This window comes from Erinaceus europaeus, chromosome 13 (genome assembly GCF_950295315.1).
Source record: "Erinaceus europaeus chromosome 13, mEriEur2.1, whole genome shotgun sequence".
In the NCBI taxonomy this organism is placed as follows: domain Eukaryota; kingdom Metazoa; phylum Chordata; class Mammalia; order Eulipotyphla; family Erinaceidae; genus Erinaceus; species Erinaceus europaeus.
The window spans coordinates 100,025,819-100,049,228 of NC_080174.1; the positions used below are offsets into that span (position 1 = coordinate 100,025,819).

Consider the following 23,410-nt stretch of genomic DNA (forward strand, 5'->3'; position numbering starts at 1 on the left):
GCCGGTATACAGATCCCAGTTCGAGCCCCCGGCTCCCCACCTGCAGGGGAGTCGCTTCACAGGCGGTGAAACAGGTCTGCAGGTGTCTGTCTTTCAACTTCTCTGTCTTCCCCATCTCTCTCCATTTCTCTTTGTCCTATCCAACAACAACAACAACAGCTATGACAACAGTAACAACTACAACAAACAAAATAAGGGCAACAAAATGGGAAAAATAGCGTCCAGGAGCAGTGGATTTGTTGTGCAGGCACCGAGCCCCAGCAATCACCCTGGAGGCAAAACAAACAAACAAAAAACACTCATTTTAGGCACTAATGTCAAGACCATGTGTTCTATTTAAAAGATGTATTTTATTTATTCATCTTTGGATAAAGACAGAGAAATTGAGAGGGAAAGGAGACAGACATGTGCAGCACCATTTCTCAGCTTATGAAACTTCCTCCTACAGGTGAAGACCTGGAGCTTGAACCTGGTCCTTGTGCACCCTGACCTGTGCTCTACCAAACACAACACTGCCCAGCCCCTCGACCATGTGTTCTTTTGCTTTTTTAATTTTTATTTATAAAAGGGAAACTGACAAAAACCATAGGATAAGAGGGGTACAACTCCACACAACTCCCCCCACCAGAACTCCGTATCCTATCCCCTCCTGATAGCTTTCCTATTTTTTTAAAAAAATATTTATTCCCTTTTGTTGCCCCTTTTTGTTGTTATAGTTGTAGTTATTATTGTTGTTACTGATGTTGTTGTTGGATTGGACAGAGGGGGAGAGAAAGACAGACACTGCAGACCTGTTTCTCTGCCTGTGAAGCGACTCCCTGCAGGTGGGAAGTCAGGGGCTCGAACAGAGATCCTTCTGCAGGTCCTTGTGCTTTGTGCCACCTGCACTTAACCTGCTGCGTTACCGTCTGGCTCCCATCTGTGCATTTTTTTTTTTTTGAAAATTTTATTTGAATGCCTGGCATATGGTGTTGATTATGCAGATTCTATATTCCTTCAGTTGAAGAAAAATGCAGCCTCTGATGCAGCTAATTCTCTTTTAGATGTTATCTCCTCTATCTTCCAGCTCACCAAGAATTTTTTTATTATTATTATTTAAGAAAGGATAAATTAACAAAACCATAGGGTAGGAGGGGTACAACTCCACACAATTCCCACCACCCAATCTCCATATCCCACCCCCTCCCCTGATAGATTCCCCACTCTCTATCCCTCTGGGAGCATGGACCCAGGGTCATTGTGGGTTTTAGAAGGTGGAAGGTCTGGTTTCTGTTATTGCTTCCCTGCTTAACATGGATGTTGACTGGTCAGTCCATACTCCCAGTCTGCCTCTCTCTTTCCCTAGTAGGGTGGGTCTCTGGGGAAGCGGAGCTCCAGGACACATTGGTGGGGTCTTCAGTCCAGGGAAGCCTGGCCGGCATCCTGATGACATCTGGAACCTGCTCAACAGGAAATTTAAATAATATGTTGAATGAAGATTCTTGAGAACTTTTTGAACATGAAAAGAATCATTACCTTTCAGAAATTCACAAGCCTCAAAGCCCATATATCATTTTGTGCTAATACAGCAGCTCTTAATCAAAGCACCACTTCTCTTTATTTATTCTTTTTATCATTTCTGGGGCTTCAGTTTTTCATTTTTAAAAAACATTTATTTGCGCAAAGCACAAGGACCGGCATAAGGATCCCGGTTCGAACCCCGGCTCCCCACCTGCAGGGGAGTCGCTTCACAGGCGGTGAAGCAGGTCTGCAGGTGTCTATCTTTCTCTCCTCTTCTCTGTCTTCCCCTCCTCTCTCCATTTCTCTCTGTCCTATCCAACAACGACAACAACAATAACTACAACAATAAAACACCAAGGGCAACAAAAGGGAATAAATACAATAAATATTAAAAAAAATATTTATTTATTCCCTTTTGTAGCCCTTGCTTTATTGTTGTAATTATTATGTCGTTGTTGTTGGATAGGACAGAGAGAAATAGAGAGGAGGGGAAGACAGAGAGGGGGAGAGAAAGACACCTGCAGACCTGCTTCACTGCTTGTGAAGCGACTACCTTTGCAGGTGGGGAGCCGGGGGCTTGAACCAGGATCCTTACGCAGGTCCTTGCTTTGTGTCACCTGTGCTTAACCTGCTGCATTACCGCCCGACTCCCAGGTTGACTTTTTCAAACGGAAGGAGAGGGAGGGTGAGGGAGAGAGACAGAGACTGCAGTACCAAAGCTTCCCTCTTTATGGGGACAATTTACAGACCACAATAGTCTCTACCCCCAGGTTAAGACACAATACACAATACTTTTCACTTGCTTAGTCAATCCTTGAGCAAACTGATGAAGCCACTGCAATGTTCCCGGTACTGTGAGGAGATGCTCTAGTGAAGAAAACAGACATGGCTGCAATCCTCCTGCAGTGTGAACTCTAGCAAATACATTAACATGTGCCTATACTTCCAAAGTCACCATTAATAGCTAAAGGTTAAATCTCTAGGAAGGTGTGTGTGTAGTAGGGCACTGCTCAGCTCTGGTTTATGGTGGTGCCAGTAATTGAACCTGGGACCTCAGAGCCTCAGGCACAAAATCTTTGCATCACCACTGTGTTGTCTCAGCAGATCCTGTAGAGACATTTTAATTATAGGGACAATTAAATTTGTTGGACACAGTACATGGGTATACCTGAAGATAGCTGTCCACAACAGGGGTTAAAACTCTGAGCTCTCTTCCCCAATAAAGAAATAAATTAAAAACAAACAAACAAAACTCTGAACTCTCAAATTATTATGGGTTAGACTTTAAAATCCATTTTAAAAGGCTATAAATAAAACTATGAAAAAAACAAGACCTGGGCAGGGGTAGATAGCATAATGGTTATGCAAAGAGACTCTCATGCCTGAGGCTCCAATGTCCCAGGTTCAACCCCCCACACCAACATAAGCCAGAGCTGAGCAATGCTCTGGTAAAAACAAAACAAAACAAACTAAAGCATATAATACAGGCCAACTACCGAACCTGGAGAGCTTAGTGTGGATCTTTCAGGTCCCGTGTAACCCTGATCCACCCACCTCACCCCCATGTTACTGCTTATTCAGTAGGCCAAGGACATCATCATAACCACATGGACAGCCAGACCCAAAAAGTCATTCAATATGGAAAGTTTATAGGCTTGTTTTCCTCATCAGACATAAGACCTAGACACAAAAGGGCCAAGTAAAGAGGATCTCAGCATTTGTCTTTTTCTTGGTGCAGTGTGAGTGAACCCAGTGCCTTGGGCATGCACAATAATGCTGAGTGGTCTCCCAGCCCAATTCTCTTTTCTTTTGAGAGAGGAAGAGACAGAGAAGATAGCACAGCATTGCTATATCTATCATCCATGGATGTGATGCTAGGGCTTGAACTCAGGACCTTCCACAGGGTAAAGTGTGTTCTCTACTAGGGGAGCAACCTTCTAGTGCCTCAGACACGAAAAAGTCTCTTTGCATAACCATTTTTCTATCTCCCCTAACCCCTAGCATTTCTCTTAATGACAGAGATTAAAGGCAGAAAATGAGTAAGTTTTACATAGGTAACAAAGTCTGAGTGATGTTGTTCTTATGACCAGAGACTCCATCACTAATTATTGATAACATCCACTTGTTTTGATAGTTATTCCCAGTGGCTATTCAACAGAAACACCACAAATTTGCTTATTTATTTTAAAGTATAGAATAAAAATGTATCTGAATACTGAACAACAGGAAGGGGGTGTCTGAGCCCTGTTGTGACACTGAGCATAGAGCACAGGCCTCATACAAGTTAAGTCCTGTTTTCCACCTCCTGAACTACTCCCAGGGCTCGTCCTATACTATGGTGGTTTAAAAAGCAAAAGCTCTGACTTCTTTTCAAAGGAAGCAAATTTTCTTTTCAAAGGAATCTTTGCATAAATGCCAGCTTAAGTAATTACCGCAAAACAATATACCTTTCTCTGGATTAGTCAGAATCACTGGGGGTAATTAATTTGAGCATTATGAGTTATCCATTCACCCATTTAATGTCTGTTTCTAAAGAAAAGGAGGGAGTCTGGCAGGGGAGTTGCTTCACAGGCATTGAAGCAGGTCTGTCTTTCTCTCCCCCTCTTTGTCTCCCCTCCTCTATGTCCTATCCAACAACATCAATAACAACAATAGTAAGTACAATAATAAAAAAAAATGGCAGTAAAAGAAAAGGAAGTAACATTTTTGGCTAAAGGGAGTGAATCAAAATCCAACTAGTTACTTCTGAAAAGCATACTTTTCAAAGGCCTGCTTGCTTTCTTGGGTATCTGAAAGTAATCCTGAACTACTGCTAAAGAAAAACTGAGGGAGTCGGGCTGTAGTACAGCAGGCTAAGCGCAGGTGGCGCAAAGCACAAAGACCGGCATAAGGATCCCGGTTCGAACCCCGGCTCCCCACATGCAGGGGATTCGCTTCACAGGCGGTGAAGCAGGTCTGCATGTGTTTATCTTTCTCTCCTCCTCTCTGTCTTCCCCTCCCTCTCTCCATTTCTCTCTGTCCTATCCAACAACAACAACAACAATAATAACTACAACAATAAAACAAGGGCAACAAAAGGGAAAAAATAAATTAAAAAAAAAAACAAAAAAAACTGAGAGCTGGGAAATATAGTGGTTTGAGGCACTGTCCTAATAAACTCTGCATTTAATCAGTCCCAGTGGCTGGAGGCAGCTACTGCAGTTTTTCTTGGACACAAGGCAAGAGTTTAGAGCTCTGGCAGGAGAATCAGTAGCCAGAGGGCACAGTGAAGGGCAGGCTGAGTAATTCATGAAGACACGGTCATCAATTACACAGCAAGGTTCATGGAGGCTGCTCCAGAGTGTGGAGTTCTAGAACTAGTTAGTAATTAAAAATAAATAAATAAATAAAAGACCACCTCACTGAGATAAATCAGAATCACAGAATGAACAAAATCCACTGAATGAGGTTGAGGGATGGCTCATATGGGAGGGCTTGTATTTGCCAAGTAATGAGGACCTAGGTTCAAGTTGCTGCCTCCAGGTGGAGAATTTGCATGAGGGAGGTTTCACAGGTAGTGGGGGTGGTGTCTGTCTCCACCCTCCCACCCGCCTCACTCCCATCTCTGTCTCTTGCCCTCTATCTGAAGGAAAAAAGGAAAAAAGAAAGGAGTCCATTGGGAGTTCCAGAGATGAACCCTGGCAGAAACAAAACAAAACATACAAAGAAATATCCCTCTAAAAATGGCATGGATTTTTTAAAAAATAAGAGTGACCTGGGAGAACACAGGCCTTGCACATGAGGCCCTGAGTCCGATCCCCACACTACGTATACGACGGGTTTGTTCTCACTCTCACATAAATAAATATTCACACAATCAGACAAAAATGGGAGCTGGTGAAACAGTTCTCTTTGCTACTTGGCCACATGGTCAAGCCATGTTTGAGCTCGTCCCCCACCACACTGAAGGAAGTTTTGGTGTTGTGGTCTCCTGCTCTTTCTGCCTCTAAATTATAGAAATAATGATGCTGATGAAGCAATCTTATGATTCTGCAACACCACTCCTAGGCTTATATCCAAAGAACATAAAAACACTCATTTAAGGGGGGAGGTAGCTAGCATAATGGTTATGCAAACAGACTCATGCCTGAGGCTCCAAAATCCCAGGTTCAATCCCCCCCATACCACCACAAGCCTGAGCTGAGCAGTGCTCTGGGGGGAAAAAAAAAAAAAAAAAAACTCGTTTAAAAGGGCACATGCATCCCCATGTTCACAGTGGTATTATTTCAATAATCAAAATAAGGAATCCACCCAAATGCACATCAACATATGACTGAGTAAAAAAAAAAAAAGGGCTATATACTCAATGGGGCCCCACTCAGCTATTAAAAAAAGATGACAGGGCTGGAAGACAGCTCAGCAGACTAAAGCATGGAGCTTGCCAGCTTCAGGCCAGAGAGATCCCAGGTTTAACCCTCGGAGGGCCTGCCTGGCTCTATGCGGGGTTACGCAGAGCTCTGGGTCTTTCTCTCAAACCAGTGAGACAGTATAATGGTTATGCAAAAAGGCTTTCATTGCCTGAGGCTCCAAGGTCCTAGCCAAAGTTGAGCAGTTCTCTGGTTTCTCTTTCTTGTATCCTTCTCTCATTAAAATAAGTCAAATATTTTTTAAATCTTAAAAAAAAAAAGTATGTTTCTCAGAACAAAAATGATGGGACTGGAGGTGAAATAAGTAGTGAAAAACAATTATTGGATGGTTTTACTCATATGTGGAATGCAGATAACTAATAAGAATTCACAAAAACAATAAAATGATTCTTACACTAAGAAAACGGGCGGCTATTGGAGGGAGGGAGAGGCAGACTGTTCTCTCTGGAACTAGCAACTTGCTGTAGTAAGTGGAGACAGCCTCATGGTTATACAAAAGGCTGTCCCGCCTGAGGCTCCGGTGCAACCACCAGAAGCCAGAGCTGAGCCGTGCTCTGATAAAACAAACAGTAACAAACCAACCCCACCACCTTTTTAAATATTTATTTAGTCCCTTTTGCTGCCCTTGTTTTTATTGTTGTAGTTGTTGTTATTGATGCCGTTGTTTTTGGATAGGACAGAGGTTGCCCTTGTTGTTTTTCGTTATTGCAGTAGTTATTATTGATGTTGTTGGCTAGGACAGAGAGAAATGGAGAGAGGAGGGAAGACAGAGAGGGAGAGACAGACGCCTGCAGACCTGCTGCACCGCCTGGGAAGCGACCCCCCTGCAGGCGGGGAGCCGGGGGCTCGAACCGGGGTCCTCACGCGCGACCGGCGCCCTCCTTTTCTTTAAGCAAAGCCCCAGCCGTCGGCAGACAGAAGGACGCCGGGGGAGGCGGGCCCCAGGATGGCCGGGCGCCTCGGGCAGGGGGAGGAGAGCCGAGCAGCTCTGTCTGTCTGTCTGTCTGTCCGTCCGTCCGTCCGTCCGTCTAACCCAGTTCCGCCCGGTTCCCAGAGGTGCTGCTGCCGTCAAGCCGGCGGCCCCGGCCCAGGAGGTGCAGGCAGCCCGGCCACACGGCGCCCGGCGGGCAGGGGCAGCGGGGCTGAGGGACACCCCCGCCCGAGATGCGGGAGCGCGGCCCTAACCCTCCCCACCCCGGCCCTCGGCTCAGACCCCACCGGGAGGGCCCGCACCCACACCGCCCAGAGGCCGGGGCTGGCGCCCGGGGGAGGGGTGAGGGGCCGGGAAGGGGTGAGGAGTGAGGGCCGGGGGAGGGGTGAAGGGTGAGAGGTGAGGGGCCAGGGAGGGGTGAGGAGAGAGGGGCCGGGGAGGGGTGAGAGGTGAGGGGCCGGGGCTGGCACCCGGAGAGGGGTGAGGGGTGAGGGCCGGGGAGGGGTGAAGGGTGAGAGGTGAGGGGTGAAGGGTGAGAGGTGAGGGGCCGGGGCTGGCGCCCGCGGAGGGATAACCGGTGAGGAGTGAGGAGTGAGGGCCGGGGAGGGGCGGGCGCGGGGAGGGCCGAGGGCCGGGGCTGGCTCCCCCCAGGCGCCGGCGGGGCCGGTCGGGCGGCTGCGGCGCAGAGGCCAGGCCGCCCCTGTGCGGGCGACTCACCCGCCTGCGAAGAGGTGGAGCAGCGTGCTCTCCTTCTGCTGAGATGCCGTCGCCATGGCCGCGCCGGCTCCGCCGCCCGCCGCCGCCGGGTGCCCAGGGCCGCGAGGAGGCTCCCGGCCTCGGGCCCCGCACCGTCCCCCGTGCGCGCCGTCCGCGGCGCGTCCGACTGCCCTCAGCCGCCTCGCGGCGTCCGCCCGGAGCCCCCGGAGCCTGGCGCGCGGCAGTCACGTGGCGGGGGCCGGGCAGTGACGTCAGGCGCGCCCGGGGCGGGGCTCTGGGGGGTGTGGGCCCGAGTCCCGCGCGGCCATTGGTCTGCCGGCGGGAGTGGGCGGGGCGCTCGGGTCACCGGGGCGGGGTCTGCGGGAAGCTCGGTGGCGCGGGGTGGGGCTTCCGCTCCCCGGCAGGGAGCCTGCGTGCAGCCTTTCCTCCCGGAACACCTGCTTTGGTGTGCCGGGCGGTAACGTGGGCCAGAAGTGTGCGGGTGGCATGTGACGCTCGCAGCTCTGTCCTCGCTGCCCCGTTTAGGGAAAACACATCAAAATGGCCCGGCCCCTCCCCCCCCCCCATGCGCACGCACCGTGTGACCTAGTATCATTTTAGGTACTTGAACATAAAATGCTCAATAGCATTGTGAATAGCATTATATGCTGCGTTACGGTTTTTGGTCTATTTTTTCCCATCAGAGTTATGAGCTCCAAAGCACCTTTTTTGGTTTTGTTTTGTTTTTGCTACCGTGGGGTTATCCGTAGCGCTCAGTGCCAGCACAGAATCCACAGCTCCTTGTGGCCATTGCCCCCCCCCCCTTTCTTTTTATTTAGTAGGACAGAGAGAAATTGAGAGGGAAAAGGCGATGGAGAGGGCGAGAGATGGACACCTGCAGTACTGCTTCATTGCTTGTAAAGCTTTTCCCCCACAGGTGGGGGCTGGGAGCTCACTGGAATACATGCGGTCAACTAGGGGCACCACCACCCAGCCCTCTCTATACAGATTCTAAACAAATCATTTCATTAGTAGTATTTATTTTATTTTATTTTTTTATCAGAGCATTGCTTATCTCTGGCTTATGGTCTTGCTGGGGATTGAACCTGGAACCCTTGGTGACACAGGCATGAAAGTCTTTTTGGGGAACCATCATGCAGCCTCCCAGCACTCCAAGCAGATTCTAAATAGGCACTGTTTTTCTATTTGTATATCTCTGGGTTGCTGCCAAACTCAGCCTGGTATCTCCTTACCTCTGGAACTAGACAAGCAGACTTCCCCAAGTGTTCTGTCACATGACTCCTCTAATGTCTACATATAGGCTTCTACAGTTACTTTCTCGGTGTTATTTTGTTTAAATAGTCTCCTGTCCCTGAAAAGTAAGCCATAGGACAGCAGAGACCTTGTTCGTTTTGTCCATAGTTGTCCCTAAACAAGGTATTTGCCACTAGGAATGTCCCAGAAATTAATGAATTAATAACCCAAATTGAACTCATTATTCCTCCTTCTCCAAACCTATTCTGGCTAGTTTGTTTATTGCCTTAGTGTTGACACCATCATCTGCATAGTCACCAATCAGAAACTTCCAGTTACCTTCCCTCTACTCCCTCCCCTCTCCCTTTCAGAAGCCCACCCATCAGCTGACATAATCTGAAAAATTCCCTACATCCTCTCCTTATCCCCTAACTGCTACTATCAGTTTTAAATCCTCATATCCCTCACCAGTATGCAGTAAAGATCTGCTACTTGTTCTCACAGGACCCCCTACTCCTCCCTTTAGTCTAATATACCCCTTCACGCCCACCCCTTTCAGAGATACTAGACTGAGAACATGCCAACCCAATGTTTTCAGTTTCCCAGAGCTGTTAAATGTAGTAGCTTGATCAGACCAAGCTAGATGTTCTTTGTGTAAATATGCAGAGAGCTTAAGCAGATTGGAAATCATGGGCAAACATAGGAGCTGGATATTTTATTGCTGAGACTCTTCAAAAACAACTTGTAGGAGCAGTCATCCAAAGTATAAATACAGCAAATACCCTATACTAAAACCATTACACCCAACCGTAGAAAGCTGTACTAATGCTGTGTGTATGTGGGTGGGGGGGGGTTAGAAAGAAGGACAATAAATAAACAAATAAAAGGCAAGCAGAAAGGGAAACAAACAAACAAAAAAATGAGTCTCTTCAGGCTGGAGTGTGGATAGACCTGCCCAATGCCCATTTTCAGTGGAGAAGCAATTATAGAAGCCAGATCTCTCATCTTCTGGACCTCATAATGACCCTGGGTCCATGATCCCAGAGGGATAAAGAATAGCGAAGATATCAAGGGAGGGGATTGAATATGGAGTTCTGGTGGTGAGAATTGTGTGGCAATGTACCCCTCTTATCCTATAGTCTTGTCAATATTGCCATTTTATAAATAAAAATTAAAATAAAAGGAGAAGATTGACATCTGTAGCACTGCTTCATCACTTGAGAAGCTTCTCCCCACAGAGGAGGATGGGGAGCTTTGCCGGGCTAGCTTCGCTGGAGAGAGAGAGAGGAGGAACTCATGGCGGTTTGGTAATACAAAAATCTTTATTGATGAGGATGCCCCAGAGTTGAGTGTGAGCATAGTGGGTTTAGGTCATGTGGAGCTAGCAAAATGGCCGCCTCCCGCTATGCACACCAGCCCTTCTCCAGGTCTTCTCCAGGTTGGGACATGGAAGAGAAAAAGAGAGTGAAACCAGGAAGAGAAGCAGGATTTATAGGGTAAAAACAGAAGTGGCAAGTCAGGAATGGGATTGGCTAGGAAAGGGGGTGGAGAAAACAAGGCACTCTGGGCAGGTAGAAGGCTGGTGGGAATTAATGTACCCTGAAGGCATGGGCGGGGATCTTTCAGGGAAGACAATGATTATGTAAATAGGCCATAGTTTCAAGCAAGGCAGGGGAGCTGGCATAATGCCCAACAGAGCTTGAACTCATGTACTTACTCATGGTAATGTGTACATTCAACTTGGTGTGCCACCATCAGGCCTCCCTAAATGCTCATCAACAGATAACTGGATAGAGAAATTATGGAGCATATATTCAATGGAGCAATTTAAAAGAGACTATATTGTAGCCTTCAGGACAAAATGGAACCTCTTTCTAAGGCTTTGGGAGAACTATGGTGACGGTGTTGGAGAACTTCTGTGGTGGGTGAGATGCGGAATTATACCCCTGTTATCATTTTGTAAATCACTATTAAATAACCAATAATAAATAGCATTTTATATGGCAAAAAAATGAGTCTCTCATCCTTGCTGGACCTCTCAAATCCAAATCCATTCTTTTTTTTATATTTATTTATTCCCTTTTGTTGCCCTTGTTGTTTTATTATTGTAGTTATTATTGTTGTTGTTATCGATGTCGTCATTGTTGGATAGGACAGAGAGAAATGGAGAAAGGAGAGGAAGACAGAGAGGGGAAGAGAAAGACAGACACCTGCAGACCTGCTTCACCACCTGTGAAGCGACTCCCCTGCAGGTGGGGAGCCGGGGGCTCCAACCGGGATCCTTACACCAGTCCTTGCGCTCTGTGCCACGTGTGCTTAATCTGCTGCTACTGCCCGACTCCCTCCAAATCCATTCTTTAATTGCTTAGAAAGTCAGCCTTGGTCTTAGCTGAAGACCATCTGTGAGGCATGAGTAGAACAGAGGAGAGACTAATAGGACTTTATTAACCAGAAGAGAACTGTGCCTATCTAGATTATTTTCTTTCTGATAATTATTAGAGCACTGATCAGCTTTGGTTTATGATGATAAGAGGAGCTGAACCTAAGATCTCAGAGCCTCAAGCAGGAAATTTTATGACCCCTAACGCCCCCCCCCCCCCCCCCCCCGCACACACACATACACACAACCCTCTGTCCTTCCCCCAAATTGTCAGTCTAGAAGAGTTCTGGACACATATACAGGCCTCTCCACTTCCTGGTTCATAGTAATGCTGCTTTCAAATTAAGGCTTTCTTACTGTCTTTTGTTCTATTATCTCACTAGATGCTCATAGTGTTTGACACCCCCTGTTGCTTTTGTTCCCTTTTTCTGGATAAGCAGGATAGATTTGTCCAAGCTCACACAACTAGTTGGTGGCTTATGCAATCTTCTTTCATCCTTCCATGTGCCTTGAAACATGACCTAGAATGACCCCTTCCATTTGCAAACCAAATTCCCTCTGGACTTCCTTTGAGACCAACTTGGAAATCAGCTTCTTTTTGACATAACCCTTGTTTGCTAGGGGGAGATTGAGTGCACCTCTCCCATGCTCTACTGCTCAGCTGAAGGACTGTGGCCACAGTTACAAGGCCACCTGGCTGTAGGCACTACCATGAGCTGCCCTCATTGTACATGTAAGTGGAGATAGAGCAAAGCCTGCACAAACTGTCGAAAGCTTGCAAGCCATATATCCTTTGACTAAATGTTGAAGAAGAGGTGCGAGCTGCTCATGCATTCAACACATATTTGCTCTGTTTGAATTCATGTCTTATTCTCTGGTGGTATAGCAAGGATTAAGAATGGTAAAAGGGGCAGGGGAGATAGCATAAAGGTTATGCAAACAGACTCTCATGCCTGAGGCTCCTAAATCCCAGGTTCAATGCCCTGCACCACCATATAAGCCAGAGCTGAGCAGTGCTCTGGTGTTTCTCTCTGTCTCTCTCCCTCTGTTTCTCTCTCTCTGCATGTCTCTCAAAAATAAATAAAATATTAAAAAAAAAAAGAATGGTAAAAGGAGCTGGTGAAGCAACTCAGTGGCCAAGTTCATGCCTTGCATGTGTGAGGTCCTGGATTCTATGCCTGGCACCACTTAAAAAACAAGGGAGACAAGAACTAGTGGAAGTCCACAGATGGTGGAACAATATTTTGGTCTCCCACCAATCAATAAGTCAATGGGTAGAAACCTTAGAAAAACACTAATAATCAAACCCAGCAGCAACAACAAAAAAGGCAGTACATTATGAAGGGGGAACAGCACAGGTGGTGGAGTGAAGTACTTGCATACCTGAGGCTCCAGGTTCAGTCCCTGGCCCTGTATGTGATGGAGTGGCACTGTGGCTTCTCTTTCTCTCATTCATGTGAAGCTCTCACACATGATTTAAATAAAAAAATTAATCATATATGCACTTGTATGGTTTGTTTCATTTTAATGAGAGACATACATACAGAGGGAAAGATACAGAGAGAGACAAAAGTACTGCTCAGCTCTGGTTTATGCTGGTGCAGGGTGTTTAACCTGGGACCTTGGAGCCTCAGACATGAAAGTCTTTTGCATAATTATTATACTAGCTTCCTGTTAATCTTTTTTGTTTGTTTGTTTTTAGGGTGATAATCCATCATGATGAAATGAGGACCAGGTATGATATGAGACCGTGGATTAACATTTAGAAATCAATCAATATAATTCAGAGTGTGTGCCCCGACCAGCAGGGCGGTGAACAGGGGCTAGGAACCTGAAAGATCTGGAATGAAAGGGACACGAGACACGAAAGAACGACAGCAAGACAAGTTTCTGATCAAGCTGCAAAATTTTATTGTGTTCACAGGCATTATAAGGCTTTGGGGAAGGAGAGGGAATGCTGGAGTAGGGGGAAGGGGAGCAAACTTCAAAGCGGAATGTTCCTTGCAACAAATGGCCGAAACCAAACTGTGTGTTGACTCACTTGATTACTGATAAATGGTTTACCTGAGGGGAAATGGCCTGCCCAGGGGGGAATTAACACTTGTCTTGAGGGGTTCCATTGTCTCAAAGCTTATCATCTATCAAGCAGAGAAATGGCTCCTGGCAAGTGTGCACAGAATAAAGGAATGAAACCTCATGATCATGTTAATGGATGCAGGAAGAGCTTTCAAAAAGACTGAATACCCATTCCTGGGGGGTGGGGGAATCTCTCAGCAGAGACTGGGGAAATGGCTTGACTTGTAGACCACAGGACTCTGATGCCTGAGGTTCTGGTTCAGTCCCCAGTACCACATGTACCAGGTTGGTTGTGGGGCTATGTGTAAGCTTGATAGAGCTTAGGGAAAACTCCCCCCATTCTTGGATGGAGGTCTGGGAAAGACCCCCTTGTTAGTCTCTCTCATGGAGATGAGCAAAGGGGGAAAGACAGTCTCTCAGACTTAGTTCTCCCTTTTCAGACTCTCAAGCCCACAGAGACCTCACTGCCTCTCCCCACTAACTGCAGGCCACATGGCTGCCTGCCTTAAGGTTCATTCAAGGTTCACATAGTCACCCAGAGTTCACACAATCACCTCACTTTTGATCACTAGAGAAAGCATACTCCATCAAATACCTCCCTGACATCAGTCAGTGAAACCAAACTTTATTTCCTTATAGCTTTGATAACTATCATGCTCTGTTTATCTTCTATCTCACCTTGTTGGTTTAAACCATATGTTTCTCTCAAATAACTTTGGATAATTAAGTTGCTTGCATCATGAAGAATAATTGTCTTGACCTTTATGTATCTCATCAATTCCTGTCATACCAGCCCCCTACCATAGAGGCAAGCTGACATTTAAGAAACCTGTAATTTCTGACATATTTGAAAAATGTTCTTTATTTTGTTCTCTATTTAAACCTATGTCCATCTGCCATTAATTGAGAGTGTTCCAATTCTCCCTAGTGTCTCTTTGCCTGTATCACATTGTCTCGTGAACAAGTGAGGGAGATATGGTTGTTTGCCTTCCTTGCTGGAAATCACCCTCATGTAAGTGCCAAGCAGTTGGTGTTCTGACTTCCCTCTCCCTCCCACCCTCCCTTCATGTCTCTCTTCTCTGCCTCATAGTAAATTTGCTCTTCAGGGGGCAGGGTAGTGGTGTATCTGGTAGAGCTCATAAATTACCATGCACAAGGACCAGGATTCAAGCCTCCAGTCCCCAACTTCAGAGGAGGGAGCTTCTCAAGTGGTGAAGCAGTGCTGAGGTGTCTCTTTCTCTCTCTCACCCCCTCCTATGTGTTTCCCTTCTCAATTTCACTGTCTCTATAAAAAATAAGTAAATAACCCCCACACCTATGGACATCTAATCTTTGACAAAGGGGCTCAGACTATTAAATGGGGAAAGCAGAGTCTCCTCAACAAATGATGTTGGAAACAATGGGTTGAAACATGCAGAAGAATGAAACTGAACCACTGTATTTCACCAAATACAAAAGTAAATTCCAAGTGGAACAAGGACTTGGATGTTAGACCACAAACTATCAGATACTTAGAAGAAAATATTGGCAGAACTCTTTTCCGCATACATTTTAAAGACATCTTCAATGAAACGAATCCAATTACAAAGAAGACTAAGGCAAGTATAAAGCTATGGGACTACATCAAATTAAAAAGCTTCTTCACAGCAAAAGAAACCACTACCCAAACCAAGAGACCCCTCACAGAATGGGAGAAGATCTTTACATGCCATACATCAGATAAGAGTTTAATAACCAACATATATAAAGAGCTTGCCAGACTCAACAACAGGACAACAAATAACCCCATCCAAAAATGGGGGGAGGACACGGACAGAATATTCACCACAGAAGAGAACCAAAAGGCTGAGAAACACATGAAAAAAATGCTCCAAGTCTCTGATGGTCAGAGAAATGCAAATCAAGACAACAATGAGATATCACTTCACTCCTGTGAGAATGTCATACATCAGAAAAGGGAACAACAGCAAATGCTGGAGAGGGTGTGGGGTCAAAGGAACCCTCCTGCACTGCTGGTGGGAATGTCAATTGGTCCAACCTCTGTGGAGAGCAGTCTGGAGAACTCTCAGAAGGCTAGAAATGGACCTACCCTATGATCCTGCAATTCCTCTCCTGGGAATATATCCTAAGGAACCCAGCACATTCATCCAAAAAGATCTGTGTACACATATGTTCTTGGCAGCACAATTTGTAATAGCCAAAACCTGGAAGCAACCCAGGTGTCCAACAACAGATGAGTGGCTGAGCAAGTTGTGGTCTATATGCACAATGGAATACTACTCAGCTGTAAAAAAAATGGTGACTTCACCGTTTTCAGCCGATCTTGGATGGACCCTGAAAAAATCATGTTGAGTGAACTAAGTCAGAAACAGAAGGATGAACATGGGATGATCTCACTCTCAGGCCGAAGTTGAAAAACAAGATTAGAAAAGAAAACACAAGTAGAACCTGAAATGGAATTGGCGTATTGCACCAAAGTAAAAGACTCTGGGGTGGGTGGGTGGGTGCGGAGAATACAGGTCCATGAAAGATGATGAATGGCATAGTGGGGGTTGTATTGTTAAATGGGAATCTGGGGAATGTTATGCATGTACAAACTATTGTATTTACTGTTAAAGGTCAAACATTAATTCCCCAATAAAGAAATAAATTATAAAAAAAAGAAAAAAAAACAAGATCAGGAAAGAAAACACAAGTCCAACCTGAAATGGAATTGGCGTATTGCACCAAAGTAAAAGACTCTGGGGTGGGTGGGTGGGTGGGGAGAATACAGGTCCAAGAAGGATTCAGAGGACCTAGTGGGGGTTGTATTGTTATATGGGAAACTGGGGAATGTTATGCATGTACAAACTATTGTATTTACTATAGAATGTAAAACATTAATTCCCCAATGAAAAAAAAGTAAAATAAAACTATCATTAGTAATTATAGAAAAAAAGTAAATAAATCTTTAATATATGTATATATATATGAACTTGCAATTCATATGCAGTAAGTAAAAATGTAAAAAATTAATATTTAAAAAAATATTTTATTTATTTTATTTTTGAGAGAGATGCAGGGAGAGAGAGAGCAAAGCACTGCTTAGCTCTGGCTTACGGTGGTGTGGGGGATTTAACCTGGGACATTGGAGCCTCAGGCATGAGAGTCTGTTTGCATAATCATTATGCTATCACCCCCCAAAATAATCTTAAAGGAGTCGGGTGGTAGCGCAGCGGGTTAAGTGCAGGTGGCGCAAAACTCAAGGATCAGCTTAAGGATCCTGGTTCGAGCCCCCAGCTCCCCACCTGCAGGGGAGTCGCTGCACAGGCGGTGAAGCAGGTCTGCAGGTGTCTGTCTTTCTCTCCCCTCTCTGTATTCCCCTCCTTTCTCCATTTCTCTCTGTCTTATCCAACAATGACAGCATCAATAATAACTACAACAATAAAACAAGGGCAACAAAAGGGAAAAAAAAATAAATAATAAGTATTATAAAAAATAATCTTAAAAAAATCTGTTAGCAAACTTGAAACAGGAAGTTATTCTACTTGAGAGATGGCTTTGTAAGGAAGGAGAAGCATCAAGATTCTTTGACTGGCCTAATAATGAAGATGACAGGAGGTGTGGGAGGTGACTTAATGGGTAGAGTAAGATAAGACCCAGACCTCACTGCACACCGGGTCCTGGGCTTGATCAGCTGTACCACATGGGAGCACCATCTACAGGACCACTTAGGAATGGCAAAATAGAGCTTTGGTGTCTCCCTTATTTACCCCTCTATCTCTAAAAAAGGAGTGGTGGGGCAGATGGTGGTGCACTTGGTTGAGTGCAGGCATTACCATATGCAGGGACCTAGCTTCATCCAAGCCCCCAATCTCCACCTGCCAGGGGAAAGCTTGTGAGTCTCACTGTTTGCTCCTTTTCTATCTCTCCCTTCCCTCTCAAGATTTCTCTGTCTCTATACAATACATAAGTAAATGAACAAGGATTAAAAATAAAAACTGGGAGTCGGGTGGTAGCACAGTGGTTAAGCGCATGCGGTGCAAAGCACAAGGACTGGTGTAAGGATTTTGGTTCAAGCCCCCGGCTCCCCACCTGCAGGGGAGTCACTTCACAAGCCGTGAAGCAGGTCTGCAGGTGTCTGTCTTTCTCTCCCTCTCTGTCTTCTCCTCCTCTCTCCATGTCTCTCTGTCCTATCCAACAATGACAATATCATTAACAACAATAATAATAACTACAATAATAAAACAACAAGGGCAAGAAAAAGGGAAAATGAATAAATATTTTTAAAAAAATTAAAAACTAAAAAACAAAAAAGAAAAAAATTAAAAACTAACATACAGTCAAATTAAAAAAGGTAAACAGGAGAAAAGCAAATGAAATTTTGTACCTTGGAAACCCTATGGAAACATGGGGTTCCTTGACAGCCGAGCAATTGTGGCTTTTAGGACATCCTAAGTCAAGGAGAAGTAGCAGGGCTTTGAGGCCTCAAAGCAGAGGACAATGTGCAGGCAAGGTGAATACAAATGTTTGCCAGAAACAAAGGGACAGAGGGAAGAATTTGCGCAAACAGGTCTTGCTAATTTCCCTCTAATCTACCACATTTAGCTCATATTCTTTGTACTAAAAACAAATTTCTCATAAAATTACTTTAGACAGTTAAAGGAGAGGCAAAGGAAGTCTTCCCAAGTCTGGTGGGCCTTGATTACACTCAGCTCAAAACAAACTTAATGCCAGTGTCATGTTTGCTGGACATCCTATTTGTTTTCCCCAAGTATCTACAAGAAACCAACAGCTAGTATAATGCTTATTTATACATGACTACCTATTTTGCCCTTCAATTATCAGCACAGAAACGTTGCCTGGTCTTCTCACATACTCAGTATGATACTATGATATAGTTAAAGAAAGGCCAGGCTAGTGATCTGGGAGGTGGCACAGTGGATAAAGCACTGGACTCTCAAGCATGAGTTCCTGAGTTTGAACCCCAGCAGCACATGTACCAGAGTGATGTCTGGTTCTCTCTCTCCTACCCCTCATTGATAAATAAGCAAAAATATATATACATATAAAGAAAGGCCAGGCTAAATGTGGACAAAGGGAATGTGACTGCCTTTCCTCATATTTTCTTTAATCCATTTTTTTTTTTTTTTTTTGCAAAAGCCTTGGAGGGTGGGGGTAGATAGCATAATGGTTATGCAAAGAGACTCTCATACCTGAGGTTTCAGTGTCCCAGGTTCAATCCCCTTGCACCACCATAAGCCAGAGGTGAATAGTGCTCGGGTAAGGGAAAAAAAAATGCCACCCTCGTGGTGCTTACCACAGGCTGTGTTCTTGTCACTGACTGCATAGAAAAAGGGGGCAAGGTGAAACACCCCAAATAAACCTCAGCCCAGGGGGTCGGGCGGTAGCGCAGTGGGTTAAGCGCAGGTGGCGGAAAGCACAAAGACCATTGTAAGGATCCCGGTTCAAGGCCCCAGCTCCCCACCTGCAGGGGAGTCGCTTCACAGGTGGTGAAGCAGGTCTGCAGGTGTCTGTCTTTCTCTCCCCCTCTCTGTCTTCCCCTCTTGTTGGTATGCTCCTGGATTCTGTTTGTGAAGCCTTCTGTTTTGATCATCACATTGGGTTGGCTTTGTATTGCTTGCGACGTGTTCTGTTTGCATATCCACTGTTGGCCCTCACTCCCCCTGCCTCTGGGACATTGGTTTAGTCCTCACGGGTTCACGCTTTTTCCTTCTCCCCGCCCTCTATCGTATGTACTTCCTTGTTCCTGACTCTTCCGCCTGAGGAGAGAGATGCAGGACAGAACTGTGATTAGAGATGAGATTGTTGTTGAACTGCATCCCTGCTCGTGAATAAAGATTGAACTGCGTTCTCAGCTAAGCCATGAGTCCTTGGTCATCTCTGTCTCCTGCCCGTGAAGCTAATCCGGCATCCTGTTCTCTCCATTTCTCTCTGTCCTATCCAACAATGATGACATCAATAACAACAATAATAACTATAATAACAATAAAAATAACAAGGGCAACAAAAGGGGGGAAAAAAGCAAATTAAATAAAAAAGTAATTAAAAAAAAAACACACAAAACAAACTTTAGCCCAGGTCACTTGCCCCATCTGCATTGTGAATGGGGGGAACATGTAAAGGAAAAAAAAAAAAAGACTTGGACCAGTGGAACCCTCCCCCTCCACCTATTTCTTATCTTCATAGGGAATGTGTTAGAAACACTTCTATTTTGGCTAGAGTGTGACATCACAGCAGGACTGTTTTTTGTCCCTAGAGTCCCATCTTGAAGACCTTTATCTGCCCAAGGACTGGAGGGCAGGGGACTAGGTAGTTGTGGTTGGGGGCACAGGATAAACAAATGTCCAGCTGCTTCTACTTTATTCTCCTCGGATGATGAAGCCCAGTCCCAGAGTCTAGCTCCAGTCCAGTCCTCAAGCAATTCTGCAAGCTGTTATGCCCAGAGGTTCAAGTCCCGATCTCACGCAAAGAAGACCAGAAACACATGCAACAGCAAGAGCCTTTATTAGCAAGCTTAAGCTTGGGCCGTCGACACCCCTCTATGCAAGGGGAGAAGGGAGAGTCTGTGACCCCGATCATTTTTCATCCCACCTTTAAAAAATTTATTTTATTTTATTTTAATTTAATTTTTATTTAAGAAAGGATAAATTAACAAAACCATAGGGGGTAAGAAGGGTACAACTCCACACAATTCCCACCACCCAATCTCCATATCCCATCCCCTCCCCTGATAGCTTTCCCATTCTTTTTTTTAATTTTTTTAAATATTTATTTTATTTATTTATTCCCTTTTGTTGCCCTTGTTGTTTTATTGTTGTAGTTATTATTGTTGTTGTCGTTGTTGGATAGGACAGAGAGAAATGGAGAGAGGGAGGGGAAGACAGAGAGGAGGAGAGAAAGACAGACACCTGCAGACCTGCTTCACCGCCTGTGAAGCGACTCCCCCTGCAGGTGGGGAGCCGGGGTTCGAACAGGGATCCTTATGCCGGTCCTTGTGCTTTGTGCCACCTGCGCTTAGCCTGCTGCGCTACCGCCAGCTTTCCCATTCTCTATAACTCCCAGCTTTCCCATTCTCTATAACTCTGGGAGCATGGACCCAGGGTCGTTGTGGGTTGCAGAAGGTGGAAGGTCTGGCTTCTGTAATTGCTTCCCCGCTGAACATGGGCGTTAACTGGTCGGTCCATACTCCCAGTCTGCCTCTCTCTTTCCCCAGTAGGGTGTGTCTCTGGGGAAGCGGAGCTCCAGGACATAGTGGTGGGCTCTTCAGTCCAGGGAAGCCTGGCCGGCATCCTGATGGCATCTGGAACCTGGTGACTGAAAAGAGAGTTAACATACAAAACCAAACAAATTGTTGAGCAATCATGGACCCAAAGGTTGGAATAGTGGAGAGGAAGTGTTAGGGGGATACTCACTGCAAACTCTAGTGTACTTCTGCTTTCAGGTATATATTTGCCCTAGTTTATGGATATGTGTGAACATATGCTCCCTCTCACAGAACCTGGTCTATATCTAGGTTTTGGGACTTTGTTAGAAAGTGATCCACCTGGGATGGGGTTAGAGAATACTATGAAAGGAAAGGTCTCACCCGAGTAATGAAGCTGAAGGGTTGTCATTCCACACCTGAAGTCTCTGGACACAGTCTGAGGTGAAGCATGTTGAGGTGGCAATTGTGTTGATTAGGTTGAGATCAGCAGATGCAATATTATTTGATATGGATTGGGAGAGGCATGGGGGAAAGTGGGCCCTATCCTAAGGTTCCAGGACTGGGGGAAATATAAGCTCTCTAGTGGAGATGTGAGGTTCCTGCTGTCTTAGGGTTCAAAAAGACAATGGATAGTTAATGTTATCATCACATTATTTGGTAATTGGGTTAACTTTGAAAAGTCCTTTTGTTAGGGTTTGCTGTATAGTACCTAGTATCTTATATAGCTGTGCCACTGGTTGCTTCTGATCTACTTGGTCCAGGCTTTTGAGAGAGTCAGCATATCAAATACACAGCCTATATATTAAAAAGACTCAGTCTGTTTTAAAAACTTTGAGACATACAATTAATTTCCCCCCTCTCATATTCATTAACTAGTGATTTATATGACTACACTTTACTAGGAGTGTACATAAACACCATTCCCACCACCAAAATACTGTGTCTCATGCTACCCACCCCCAACCTCCACCAGCCCAGGAAGCTGCATGTCCACCCTCCCCCTCACCACAGGGTTTTTACTTTGGTGCCCTACTTTCAATTTAATCAGATCCTGCTCTTAGTTTTCCTTTCAGATCTTCTTTCTCAACTTCTGTTGATGAGTAGGATCATCCCATACTCATCTTTATCTTTCTGACTTAGCTCACTTAACATTCCTTCTAGCTCTGTCCAAGATGGGTCAGAGAAGGTGGGTTCATTGTTGTTGATAGCTGTATAGTATTCCATTGTGTATATATACCACAGCTTTCTCAGCCACTCATCTGTTGTTGGGCACCTGGGTTGCTTCCAGGTTTTAGCTATTATGAAGTGTACTGCTCTGAACATAGGAGTACACACCTCTTTTTGATTGGGTGTTATGGAGACATTGGGGTATAACCCCAGAAGAGGAATTACTGGATCATATGGAAGGTCCATGTCTAGCCTTGTGAGAGTTTTCCAGACTGCTCTCCATAGAGGCTGGACCAATTTACATTCCCACCAGCAATGCAAAAGGGTTCCTCTGTCCCCACAGCCTCTCCAGCATTTGTTGCTGCTGTCCTTTTTGATGTATGCCATTCTCACAGGAGTGAAGTGGTATCTTAGTGTTGTCTTAATTTGCATTTCTCTGACAATCAGTGAACTGGAGCAGTTTTTCATATGTTTGTTAGCCTTTTGAATCTCCTCTGAGGTGAATGTTTTGTTCATATCCTCTGCCCATTTTTGGGTGGGGTCATTTGCTTTTTTGGTGTTAAGTTTGCTGAGCTCTTTATATATTTTGGTGATTAGTTTCTTGTCTGATGTATGGCATGTGAAGATCTTCTCCCATTCTGTGAGGGGTCTCTTTGTTTGTTTAATAGTTTCTTTGGATGTGCAGAAGCTTTTCAATTTGATGTAGTCCCATTGGTTTGTTTCTGCTTTAGTCTTTCTTGCAATTGGGTTTATTTCATCAAAGATGTCCTTGAGGTGTAGGTGGGAAAGTGTTTTACCAATGTTTTCCTCTAAGTATTTGATTCTTTCTGGTCTAACATCCAGGTCTTTGATCCATTTGGAGTTGATTTTTGTTTCTGGTGAGATAAAGTGGTTCAATTTCATTCTTCTGCATGTTTCAACCCAGTTTTCCCAGCACCATTTATTGAAGAGAGCCTCCTTCTTCCATTTAATGCTTTGGGCCCCCTTATCAAAGATTAGATGTCCATAGGTGTGGGTCATCCCACCTTTTTATAGTTATCACAGGGTGGGTACAGGTGGAAATATTTACACGGAACAAGAACAGTTGGTTTCAGGTTAACAGCTGTTCTCAGTATTCGGGGTTTTTCTTTAACCTCACATTCCCCCCTTGTCTTTTGTAACCTCTGGGACCCAATCTTGGGCCCATCTCTGTTTCTGACTACTGTCCCGGTATCCAGGTGAGGTTCAATGGAGCGTGAGGAGCAGTAGTAGCAGGAACGAAGATTAAAGTCTTGAACTCTCTGCTGCATGTCTCACCAAGACTGAGTCTCTGGGCTAGAAGGGATGAGGGTCTGGAGGGGGTGCAGCTTCATATATTGCTCTCAGTCTTGGCCACACATGCTTTTGTGCTCGAGCTATTGTCTGTAAAGAGGCAAGTAGGTCCTGATCATTAATATCAGCGAGCAAGTCTGGTCTCAAGGCTGGGATTATGGGAGGGGGAAGACCAAACATGATTTTGAATGGGGTCAGCTTTGCAGTATAGGGGGTATTCCTTACTCTTTAAAGGGCAAAGGGAAGAAGAGTTACCCAGTCTACACCAGTCTCCATAGTTAATTTTGTTAAGGTCTCCTTTAGAGTTCTATTCATCCTTTCTACCTGTCCTGAACATTAGGGCCTGTAGGTACAATGTAGTTTCCATTTTGCCCCAAGAACACCTCCCAAGTTCTGGGTTACCTGAGAAGTGAAGGCTGGACCATTATCTGAGCTTATTTGAAGGGGCATTCCAAACCTGGGAAAAATCTCTTCCAGTAGTT

General features: G+C 45.2%; 1 protein-coding gene across 1 annotated transcript in view; it reads right to left on the reverse strand.

The window, feature by feature from the left end:
- SLC25A33 (solute carrier family 25 member 33) overlaps positions 1-7,783 on the reverse strand; it is a 39,829-nt gene extending 32,046 nt beyond the window's left edge. The window contains exon 1 of the mRNA XM_060170942.1: positions 7,555-7,783. Coding sequence (XP_060026925.1) covers positions 7,555-7,610 — 56 coding nt within the window. The 5' untranslated portion in view covers positions 7,611-7,783. The remainder of the gene's footprint in view (positions 1-7,554) is intronic.
- Between the last annotated feature and the right edge of the window lie 15,627 nt (positions 7,784-23,410).